This window comes from Python bivittatus, unplaced genomic scaffold (genome assembly GCF_059951505.1).
Source record: "Python bivittatus isolate LINGU-HERP-01145 unplaced genomic scaffold, Pbiv_v1 ctg000330_np1212, whole genome shotgun sequence".
NCBI classification, from domain to species: Eukaryota; Metazoa; Chordata; class Lepidosauria; order Squamata; family Pythonidae; genus Python; species Python bivittatus.
In genome coordinates, this window is record NW_028277058.1 from 23,810,741 (window position 1) to 23,823,580 (window position 12,840).

Sequence of the window (12,840 nt, forward strand, 5' to 3'; positions counted from 1 at the left end):
AATTTTACAATATGTAGTTTTAATTTTTAACAAGTTCAGTGGATTTATTTGTTTTCCTTTACTCCACTTTATTTTCTGAGGAATAGTGAGTCAAAAAATGGTTACTTATAGGTAGGTAGGTTGCTAGGCCAAGTTATGTGATATGTATATTGGATATGTATAAAATGTTTGTTTTCCTAGAAAATGGTGGTAGAACTGTTTGCACGTGGCTTTTATAGAATTACACACAAGAAACAAAATGAAGCAAGTAAAAACATCACATCCAGTGTTACTTTAGTAGCAAACACATCGACATGGTTTTCAGTGTAAGTCTCAGATCAGACTGAAAGTGATTTTTGACAAGAACTTTCTTGGCAGTCCTGAAGGGACTTTTTCCCTGATCACAATGATAGTGATGTTTCATTGTGTAATAAAATGATTCATTCAAGGTCAGTATGCAGAAAATGGCACAGAGGCTGATTTAAAAAAAAAAAAAAAACCTTTCAAGTTTTATTTTTTTCTGACTCCTTAAATTGGAATGTGCTTTAGAGCTCTACTCACATGTAAACCAGCATAAGTCTTTATAAATTTTATTGTCTCTCATTCTCTTCCTGTTATCCCTCTCTCTACTCTGCAGATTTACACTGACTGGGCTAATCATTATCTAGCAAAATCTGGCCACAAGCGGCTGATCAAGGATTTGCAACAGGACATTGCAGATGGAGTTCTACTAGCAGAAATCATCCAGATTATTGGTAAGTCCCATGTGTTTAGCCACAATTTGACAGCTGACTTCTGGGTTAGGATACAAAATACAACAAAACTAAAACAAAGTTAACTGTAGATGAACATTAGATAGGCAGCTGTGATTCAGTCTCTTTATTTCTCTCTCTATACTCATTTACAGAAACAGAAACTTCCTGATTTTTTAAATTTTCAGAAATTTTGAAAAGAGTTTGTCTGAATCTATTTGTATGTGGTTCATCCCCTTTATAGTCCAAGGACTGTGTTTCACACACTTGGCAGACTAAAATGAATGCTTCATTAAGACATATGTCTCCAATGTGTGCATTTTATTAACTGGAGTGGTTTATACTTTCTGAGATGACTTGAAACTGTATCTTGATCCCACAAAAACAATTGTGGAAGATTTCATGTCAGCAGTCATTTGGCAGGGGCTGGAGAATTAGCAACAACGTTCTCTGCACTTCCCCTTTGCATGAGGGAAGGAACTGCCGCTAACAAGAAAGACTGTTATTGTACATTTCAGCGTGCTGAGAGCAAAGTTCAGTGTGTGCAAAATACTTGTGTGCCTATTTGCTTTCTCTTTTCTTGTGTTGTTGCCTACTCTCAGATTTTTTTTAAAAAAAACTTTACTGCTTTCTTTTAGCAAATGAGAAAGTTGAAGATATCAATGGTTGTCCTCGAAGCCAATCTCAAATGGTAAGAATAAATATGTATGTGTTTGTATATATATTTGTATTATAGTATAGTGATATAGTTTCACATTTGCATTTTATTGGATGTGTACTACTAGGAGATACATATCAGAAATTGGGTTAGGGGATATCAAGAACTTAAGGAAGAAACGCCATTGATGCTTGCAAGTAGATTAATTATCAATGTTCTTCTTTCCTAAATATCCGTGTCCTTCAGATTTACACAGATAATTTCATTCCAGAGCTGCCTTTAAAACAGCAAATGGCAGAACCAATTTTAAGTGGAGTCTTTGTGTCTGGACTACTGGTTTGACATATGGGGTTTGCCAACTTTTAATGAATATAAATAGTCTTTCTGCTTGTCCACAATATAGTCCAGTGAAATAGCCTGACTGCAGCAGCATTTTTTGAATCACGTGCTATTCCTGCTGGAAGAAAATGAACCTAAAAGAATGCATTGAAAGACAGTTTATATTCCAAGGAAAATTTCTACCATCCAGAAATTAGATTTAATTTTTGTAATATTTTTAAATTACTAATGTGTCTGGCAATTTAGAAAATCCATAGTGGAAATTATGCTTGGAGTTTTTCTTCTCTCAGTTCCTTCAGCTAATACACTTTCTATTGTTGCTGTTGTTTGTTGTGTGTTTTTGTTTTAGGCGGCTATTGATCAATTTTAATTGCTTAGGAGCATAGGGATATTTCACATGTTAACCACTATTGTTTAGGTGATAACTCTGATAGATATTTGAGAAAGGAGCCTGCTAACATTCATTCTGACACAGGAAACTGGAAATGCTAAAATTAACTCTTCACTGCAAGTAAGTTGCTTGCTAAAGCAAACTCAACAGTAGATGTTATCTTCTTTTTTAAAAAGAGATTAGTAATTCAAATACTTTTTGCAACCTTGCTTTTTCTGTCTCTTTAATTGTTTTCAAAGAATCTTACAAAATAGCTTTTGCTCCTACACTAACACTGTATTACATCAGAGTTCAATAATATCTTGCCAGTAGATGTCGTTAGCAGCTACTACTATTAATAAGCCAAATTAAAAATAAAAACAGCTGAATGTTGGCAAGAGTGCAAATTTCATGAGATGTTGGACTTTTCACAAATAAGAATGAGAGATTTCAGAATGCCTACATGTGATTGTGAGAAATTTTGGGTGGAAGTGGGAGGTAAAATTGCTGTAATCTCAAGTATCATGAAATTTTGAGTCCCTGTCCCACTGCACAAGCTTTATGCAATACTTCCTGGTATCTGGAGAAAATGACAAACCTTTGGTTTTTTGAAAATGAAATATGATCCCTGCAAATAAAGAGCCAGTTTTATGGAGTGGTTAAGGTTTAGGGATAGGATTGGAGAGACCCAGCTTCAAGTCACTGTTAGCTACAGAGGCTCACTGGGTGACTTTGGACAATCACTCACTGTCAGCCCATGCTACTGTACAAGGTTGTTGCTGCTATGTACATCACCATCAACTCTTAAAAGAAAAGCATATATAAATATGCTGGGCATAAAACATCTTAAATGTGATATGATATTGTTGTTCCTGATGAGGAAAAAGCGGATTTTTAAGACTTCTTAAAGACTTCTGCATTAAAAAGGTCAATTTCTTCCCCATTATGATTCTATTCCTTAAATTGCTTTTCTATAGATCTGGATTACAATTACTAATGAGCTATGATGCCACTGGATAACCTTGAATCAGTCAATATCCATTAGACCAATTTATCTTACAGAGTTCTTGTGAGGATAAAATGAGAGCCACTCTCAGTTCCTTGAAGGAGAAGTTGGATATAATTATGACATATATAAATAAAGTATATATGAACGTAATAAAATATGTAGATCATCATTTCCCAATCTGGCCTTTTCCAGATGTGTTGGAAAAGACTGTCACATAACTCCTAAAATCCTCAAAGCCAAAATAGATGAATTAAAGCACTCAGCATTAGGAATATACATACATACGTACATACATTTGTTAAATTCCCTAATTTGAAATATAAAGGAAGGAAATGTTAGTCTCTATTGGTCAATAAGGTCAAAAAGATCACTGTGCATATTTTAGGAGGAATGAGTTCAGTCACACCATCATTGTGGGTCAAAATTCCAAGCCAGGAAATCCATATGGTAGTGGAAAAATGTTTTCTTAGGAGACTGACCTTGAAGCAAGGAGAAGCAGTGAGACAAGTAAAAGGTGATCATCTCTTTGACTGAAAATGTTATTCTCATCACAAGCATATTTTCTGATATGAGAAAAAACTGCTTCAGACCAGCTATTCATGGAGCTGAGAAACGGGAAAATTACTAAGGATTTTAATCTTGCTGTTGCATAGAATCTTACACATGTAAATTAATGAATCTAATACTATCAAATCAATGTATAAAGGGTAGAAAATGACCTAGAAAACCCAAATACTGTCACACAACTTTAGAACTGTTTAAAAGTTGAAAGGAGGAAGAATAACAGCAGGAAACCCATAGACTATTTCAAGTGTACGTATCTCTGATGAACTGCTTGACATCAGGATCAGGGAGACAGATTGGCTCCCTTGCTTTAAGCAGAGCAAATTGGGCTGTGCTACTGTGGGCCTATGAACAGCATCTGCTACTTTCTTCTTCCCTTGCTTAAGTTTTCCCAGTAGCTTTACTTGACGCTGCAGAAACACAGGGGAATGTTATGCTACCATTTTCTAAGAGAATGTATGAGAATAATGCTTCCATGAGCCTTTTTCTTTATTAGGAATAGGCACACACTATTCTTTTTCAAGTCCCAGCATCCTCAATAAAATGTGGTAACTTTTGCATGCAGCCTGAAGAGGAGGGCCTTTTTCCTTGGTGGAGAAAAGATTCACTTTCTTGTTAGAAATCCTCAGGCTTGGAATCCCAATTACATTCTCCATAGCCAGGAAAAGTCACTAGAAGTTTTATTGTAGATGAAGATGGCAGCTGAAAAATGTTGGATGGAGGAATGGATGGATGCAAAGATAGATAGATAGATACACAGAAAGTTAGGTAGATGATAGATAGATACTGCAATTTAAGAAATTATAGGACAACTAGCTTAATGTTCATTTGAATAGACATTAAAGTATCATTAAAGAGAAAAACAGAGAAGCACATTCAGTAGAAGAATGAGTCTTGCTGAAAAGAAACTAACATGGCTTTTGCAGTGGTAAATCTTATCTTACTAATCTATATATTTTTGAGGATATCCACAAGCATACAGAGAGGAATGATCCAAGAGATATTGTGAACTTGGAGTTTCAGAAATCCAAAGGAATAAAAGGAAAATTGTTTTCATAGTTTGGAAATTAGCTAAGAATAGGAAACGTACAGTAGAAAAAAATGAACAATTTTCAAATTGGAGAAATGTTTGAAGTCCACAAGGAAAACCATAAATGGATTGCTGCTTTTAAAACTGTTTTTGAAACTATATGTAATTCAGGGTGAGGAGAGAAGTGTCCAAATTTAATTATTACACTAAACAATTTAAGATAGTAAAATTTAAAAAAGAAGGGGGATTTCCAAGGAAGATTCCCAAAAGGATATCTCCAAAGTAGAACAATGAACATCAACATTTTAAATGCAGTCGGGGAGAGGGAGAAGGAACTATTCAGAATATGTTGGAGTCATGTTAGATAACTCAAGGAAAATTGCCCAATGTCTAGCTGCCATGAAATTCCATGTTTGGAAATAGTGAAAGGGAACTAACAGTGAAGCAGCCAATATTATGATGTCTAAGGTGAGATCACATTTGGAATTAATGTGTATAGTTTTAACCACTGCACTTGAATATTGTATTCAATACTGTACATATTGTATCCCTCTCTACATATTGTAGAGCTGAAAAGAACACCCCCCAAAAGCAACCCAAACAATTTGGGTGATAGAGCAGCTTACCCACTGGGAAAGACTATAGCATCTGTAATTTTTAACTTACAAAATGGATAGGGGGATACATAATAGACAGCAGGAAAAGGAAGATACAGATTTTTCCCTCTCACAATGTTGCAGTTCTACTGGCAGTCTTGGTGATCTTTTTGCTACCTCCAGAATCACAAGTGGCATGTGTTGAATACCAGGTGCCAAGGAACAACAGTGTATAAATCTTTTTATCATGTTTACAAGCCTCCTGAATCCATCTGGTTGAGTATTGTGGGATAAAGAATACTGGACTAGATAGATTGTTGGCTATTCCAGTAGGATTCTTCTTATGTTATTATGGAACCGATGGCCTTCCAAACGTTGTACAGCTACATCCCCAGCATCTTTCACTTTCTATTTGCTGCTACCTTAGATCAGAAATAAGACTAGTTCTATAAATGCTTTCATAAAAAATTAGCTTTAGGTACATTTTTCACTTTTTGCATCTTTGGATTCATTATGATAACCCCTTCCTTTCAGTTCTCATACCTTTGTATATAAGAACAGGTTGCTGGCTGGCAACTATGATACCAAAATGATATACAGTGATGATGATGATGATGATGATGTTTATTATTGTTGTTGTTGTTGTTATTATTATTATTATTATTATTATTATTATTATTATACTTTTTTGGTTTAAAAAGTCAGCAATTAACATTTTTGGTGAAATATTTTCGAATCTGGAAATACTTAATAATGTGATGTGGCCTTTATGCAGTGAGTCTGCTTCTTATTAAAGGAATATTGTCAAGGTTAGTCATCCTCAGAACACTTTGTTTTTAAAAGGAAACATTTAGCTTCAGAAAAGCCACATCTTCAAAGCTCTGCAGATTAAAGCATGCAATGGCCAGATTTCAAGCTGACCTCTGATACTGATGAAGTGTTTCTGAAGAGTGTTAATTTTTGTTCAACAACAGAATTGCCAAAACATACCCTATATCCACACAGAGGTCTCTATATTAAAATGCTTCTCGCTGAATGAGAATAGCAAAGCCAACTAATGCTACTTTTTAAACTAAATGCTTATATTAATTAATTTGATCCTCTGAATTTCCAACCAAATTATAGATTAAATAATTCAAAAGTTAACATCTCTGAAACCTTATTAATTCAGTTCAAAACTGCTGCTTCTCTCTTAGCTTTTTCTAGGCAACAGTACCATCCATCTACAAAGCTTTTTCAGATGAAACTTCTATCAGTCTTCTCCCATCTGGTGTCCTTCAGATATGGTTGAAGTAGTTCAACTCTCTTAAACTCCCTGTATACCCAGCCAGCATTCTTGATGTGGTAATTCCAAAGTATCTGAATTTTACCACATTTCACCACAAGGCTACTCTTTCCATATACCGGATATGAAAAAAGCAGTGCAATCTCTCCTTTCAGTTTTACTCCTGATCTCAACATGCCCTACACAGGGTCTGGGTCTTATAGAAATCCCTATGTAGTATTGTATGTCAGTTCTTGCCGCTTTCATGTTTCAGATGAAATTGTAAACATCATAAGCGTGGCCAAAAAGTGCACCTTCATTAGAAACTTGGACTGACTTTTCTTTCCATCTGTTTATTGCATGTGTTTAGTCATCTGAAAAAGATTATAATACCTAGAGGTAATATGTTCAGATTCATTTCGATGCATAGGATTTGAATTAAAAATCTGTTTCCAGTCTGTAGAAACTGTTACATCAACACACACATACAACACCGAGACTACACTTTCCTCAATATGTGTATAATAATGTATTTTCACTCACTTATTTAAAGTGCTAAGAATTGACACAACATCTGCAGAAGTTCATCATGGATGAGTAGATTCTTGAGAAATATTTTTAGTAGAAAATTGAGATGGAAATCTAATAAATAATTATATTTATTATACATTCCTCAATTACAGCAGACAGATTTGGATGCAGGATGCATTAAACTGATTGTCATTACAGAATATGAGATTTATTGCCAATCTTAGTTGGTACTGATAGTTAATTAAAAGGGTATCCAGTGTTGGAAAAATAAATACAATTACAGTTTTTGCTGCTGTTGGTACTACATTAAATAATATTCAAAGTTCACTGAAGTAGTAAATATAAAATGTTGGAAATACTCTAGGAACACCTGTTGCTGCAGGAATAAATACATTTTTGTCAATATAACAGGATTAGAAAAATATGTTAGCCTCAGAATGGTATATTTAGATTATCTTTTTAAGGGAAAAATGCTAGCAAGCTAAAGATACAAGAATGCTGAGAATGCCTCTCACTGTTCAAAATAGCATCAAAAAAAGCATCGTCTTCTTCACTGTGTTTGACTAAAGGAAAGATACAGAACCAAGTGGAAACTATAACTGGATGAAATTGTTCAGTAAATGAGATGCTGGTGAAACAAACATTTAGCTGTTACATAAATGATAAGAGGAAAATATAATTCAGTACAGCCTTTCCCAACCTACAGCTCTCTAAACATGTTGAATCCCAGTCCCCAAATTTTCAGCTGGTGCATTTGATTTCGGTGCTGGTTGGGAAATCTTAGATTTTGTATTCCAATTCATCTAAGCGAAGAGTGACCTATGCAGATTTGTTCCATTTGGAAAAAAATTAAGGTTCTGGAAATTGGCAAGTGGCAGCAGTCTTAGCATAAAGCATCAAAAATTCTGTTAATGTGGAAAGCTGAGTATAGTTTCATCCTCATACTTTGCACAAAATGTTACTTTTTTTGTTACGCATTCCATAGTGTACTGCTTTACACAAAGGCAAATCTGAGGTTAATGAACTTCTTAGCAAAATAGCCTCTTCTCAACAGCCCTGTCAGGTTTACTTGAAAGTAATGGTGTAGCAACTCTCTGAGAACTGCCAACTAACTGGGACTAGTCACCATTTTAATTTCTGGATGCCAGGAAAAAGTTCTGTTGAAGACATTTGACTCGCATCAACAGATATAATGGATTGTGGGAATGATCTTGGGAGATAGGGCAAAGAGATACAACCAAGGAAACGGTAAGATAAAAGGCAACTCGGCCTGCAGCAGTGATGTGGGTGAGAAAGAGGCTCAGAAGGAACCCTCTAGTTTTTTTGGGCTGTATAGGGGACAAGGGGAGAGATATACTTTCAGACTTGCAAGATTATGTTAATGTAACCTTACAATAAAGTAGAATTAGCTCATCTGGCTGTGTTTCCTGTCTGGTCTACCTTGCAAGGCTGACATCAGGAGACTATCTGAAGTACTGATCTGTAATGCTTGTGAAGGGGAGATTGGGCAACTCTCAGTGATGGGTCAAGCAACTGTCCAAGGATGCTCACTGTTGAATCTATTTGAAGACATATTATTCCCACCCACTTTCTAGTATGCGACAATCCAAAGATGTACGCTACATTCTTTAGAAGAATGTTTAATTTAATGTCATATAATTAAAATATTTATCTCTCTCCTAGACTTCAGAAGCAGGCAAACAATCAAAGTACTTAATGATCTCTTCCTCCCCCCCCACTCTTTCCCCTTCTTTATGTGCTAGGATTTTGACCAGGAAAAATAAAAAGAACTTGTCTGAAACTCTGATGAGGTTCTGCCATTCATTATAGATGGCACACTTAGCTAGATGCAGCAACAGTATGACTCACTGTGAAGTAGCTTCTTATATTCAGTGGAATAGCCAAGCCATCTCTTAACCTCAGAGAGCTATAAAAGCTCTCTAAAATGAAAGCCAGCATATCTGTAGCCACAGCTATGTCAAAAGCTCAAAAAGGAACTAGCTACTTGCGGATTGTATTCACTGTTTTAGATAGTTGGTTTACAATATTAGTCAGAATTAAAGTTGGATGGTACTGTTGTAATTCTGCAAACACTTCCTGACAAAGGAACCTCTGCAGTCAATGGATCTTCCACTGTTGTAAAGATTTTAAAGAATACTATGTGGAATTAATCAAATCCATATGTCTGCCTTTCCTAGCAAGCTGGGAGAAAAAAGAACTTTTTTTTTGACGGCAGTATGGAAGATAGGGTGCAGTAACTATAAGTCCACATAAATTCAAGTGGTTTACAAACAGCCACAGATTTTATTGGTTACAGCTCATCAAGCTTTACTTTGGCTTAGATCTAAAGAGCCCCTTCATTGGACAGTTTGAATGAAGGCAGCAGCATCCCAGGCCGCTGATGGAAGCAGAAAGAAACTCATGCCTAGAATGGCAGACTCAAATATTGTGGCCTGTCCTTTCCCCTGTGTGTCAGGCAGCTAAGCTGAGTTCTTTAAGCCATGCTCCATAGCCCCAAATTATCCTATTCAAGTGTCTTTATTGTAAAGTATGGCAGAAATATTGCAGTAAAATGAAATAAATGATTATAAAACAAAAAGATCAATTAGGGTAAGTTCTTCCCATTGGTTCTGCTCCCAAACCTGGCTCCCGGGAACCAATGGATTTCTGTAGTGAGAGCTCCAAACCACACCAACAGCCAAGATTACATTGGTACTTTCTGTCCTCCTCAAATAACAGCTATAAATTGGTTCCTTCCACTACCACCATGGTGAGAAGCCAGTGCTTCATTTCATAGCAAAGCAGACATGAAGTTCAAAGAAAGCAATCTCAGTAGCAAAAGGAAGGATATTTTAACTATGAGCCTAACTACAAATTAAATCCAAATGAGTATAACAAGGATTGTCATTCTTCCTTCTTTAGCTGGCTGAATCTTGGCAAAAGCTGTTCAAGATACTTGACACAGCATAGTTAGACAAGAGTTGTTACTGCATGATAGAATGAAACCACATAAAGCAGTTGATTCTTGTCTGTAAACATGAAAGTAAAGTCCTTTTTTCTATCCACAGAAGTTTAAATCTAGGGCCACTGCTTCCTGCCTTTTTCATGAATTAACAGACACCTTGCTTCATATTTCTTATCCTTGGAGCCAGATTACAGTTGACTATTGAAAGAAACAGAATCCCTGCACTGGGATAGGCTGACAATTACAGGACTGATACTTTGGAAGGTGGGGTTTAGCAGCAACCATAATATAAAATGATCATGATCTCCATAGTATAAACATAACTGGGTGACATCTGCTCTAGCCCTAAAGTCCCTTTTACATTGCCTTTTTAAAATAAACTTTGTTTTAATACTTGCATTTTAAATATTTTGTTTGAGGATAGGTGGTTTTATTATTTGTTATTTGTTGTTGTTGTTATGGTTGGTCACACAGCCAGATGTTTAGACTGGATTTGGCATTTTTATCCACCTATCAAGTCCTTCCCAAGGACCTGGAATAGGCAGATGTTGCCGTTTGATGGTGTTAAAGATATAGTAACAGGATGTAAGCTGTTCCAAGTAAAGCTGCCTTTTGCAATTGACTGATGGTGATTTTGTCAATGCTTATGGTGTTCAAGTGGTGCTCCAGATGTTTTGGGATTGTACCTAAGGTGCCTATAACTATTGGTACTATCTTTGCTTTCTTTTGCCCCCCCCTCCTCCTCCTCCTCCTCCTCCTCCTCCTCCTCCTCCTCCTCCTCCTCCTCCTCCTCCTCCTCCTCCTCCTCCTCCTTCTTCTTCTTCTTCTTCTTCTTCTTCTTCTTCTTCTTCTTCTTCTTCTTCTTCTTCTTCTTCTTCTTCTTCTTCTTCTTCTTCTTCTACCACTCTAGGTTTTTTCCCCCCCCAAGGTAAAAAGTGGCATAAAATAATAGTATAATGTAGTGATTAAGATGCACAGACTATCTCACCTTAGACTGAGACACTCTGTTTTAAATCTTCATGGTACTTTGGAGATCAGTGGCTGCCTAGGCCATCTCTCTCTGCCCAATGTATCCTATGGGGTTACCACTGTGGGGTAAAGAACAATGTTGTGTAGCTCATTGAAACTGGTAGTAAGGACTAAGTTAATAAAAGACATATCTAGATTGTTTGAGTTGGTTTTGCTAAACAGAATAAAGTTTACACTTTTTTTACTCTATTTTAAACACTGGTAAGTTTTAGAAATTTTTATATATTTGATTTTACTGAAAACACCCAAACAAATAAACAAAAAAGACAGTTTCTATTCAAGCAAAACAGTTGGGTTTTTTAAGGAGAGGTTAATATTAGCCTGGGCTCCATTTTTTCATTTTTCCTTTGTAATATTGTCTTTTGATGTTTTTACTGTTGTACAACAACACAGTACACAGCTCTTCAGGAGTCAGGCAGCCTTATCAGTTTGACAAACAAACAAACAAACAAACAAATAGCAACAGTTTATTTTCACTTGTTGCTTCTGTCAGAAAAATACCTTGCTGAGGATGCCTAGTTAAATTTTTGTTAAGCAGAGTTTGACAGTTGTCATTCTAGGGGGGTTATTTTTGGTCCATAAATGATAAATGCTTGAGTTTGGTGTGACATGTGAGTTTTGTCTCTAATGCATATGCATAGAAGTGCATGTGCATTAATATAAATATGCAATCCAATGCACTAGACTCCCTCAGGCTTTTTGGTTTCTAGTTGTCTTGAACTATAACTCCATTCCCAGCCAGAAATGACATATTTGTTGGGGAAGATGGGAGTCATAGTCCACTGTCTCTGAAAGGTGAAAAGTTGGGGAAGGCTGTGCCTTAAATGGAGCTTCCTTTTGAGTAGCTCTACTCAAAGGTTCTCATTTTGCACTTGGAAGTTGCTGAATTGATGGCATATTATTTGCAGGGCCATTGTGTTTTATCTTTTCCAATTTGGATTTTAGATCAATATAGATAAGTCAGTGAAGTAGCCTATTGTATGGAATCAGGAGGATTATAATCATAGCCTTTTTTTTAATCTCTGTAAGAGTCTCACCAAATTAATAACTCATCTTGAGACACACACTCTTGCTTTAATAATTACAATTTGCAAATTGCAAATTATTATAATAGATTAAAAATAACTTCTGTTTTCATTACATACATTAGTTAGTTATTTCCTTAGTCTGGTTTCCTATAGGAGAGTATCTTCTGTTTGAGGAAGCTAGTCATTTTGATTCTTGAAACAGGAAGAGCAAAAGAGGTATCAGCATTGATGAAAGCCTTAGAAAATAATTCTTTCTTCCTTTGTTAATTGTTAAAAAGTTCAGCTACAATCTGAAAAGGGCTTTACATTTTATCTTTTGGAATCCAATGCTGGCTTGAATTCGCAACACTAATTTTTAGAATCACATGTGTTCCTTGCTTCTAGTATTCTTATTAACTTTCAGCATCATCAGAATCAATTATGCAGTTAATCTTATTCAGGATCTTTTTACAAGCTCCTCTTTATAAGGGCAAGTATAACAACACTAATATTTCTTTTTCTTCTTCCCCCTCACCCACCCATTTGCACTTTGCAATTGAACTCCTATATTATAATGGAGGGTGGTGCCTTCTGACATCCCAAATTCCAAGAAGTAATTTCAAAATGATTTATTTCACTCTCATAAATAATTGCAAAAGTGATTTTATAGTTTGTTATGAATTATGCTCAGTGTACCTGCATTAGTTGGTCTGTTAGCAATTATGGAATCCCTAACCATTAGAAGAA

General features: G+C 35.8%; 1 protein-coding gene across 1 annotated transcript in view; it reads left to right on the top strand.

The window, feature by feature from the left end:
• The first annotated feature begins 293 nt into the window (after nucleotides 1–293).
• The window catches only part of LOC148215919 (neuron navigator 3-like), a 49,947-nt gene continuing 37,400 nt past the window's right edge, over nucleotides 294–12,840 (top strand). The window contains exons 1-3 of the mRNA XM_088141504.1: nucleotides 294–305; nucleotides 617–734; nucleotides 1,370–1,422. Of these exons, the coding sequence (XP_087997630.1) occupies nucleotides 294–305; nucleotides 617–734; nucleotides 1,370–1,422 (183 nt within the window). The remainder of the gene's footprint in view (nucleotides 306–616; nucleotides 735–1,369; nucleotides 1,423–12,840) is intronic.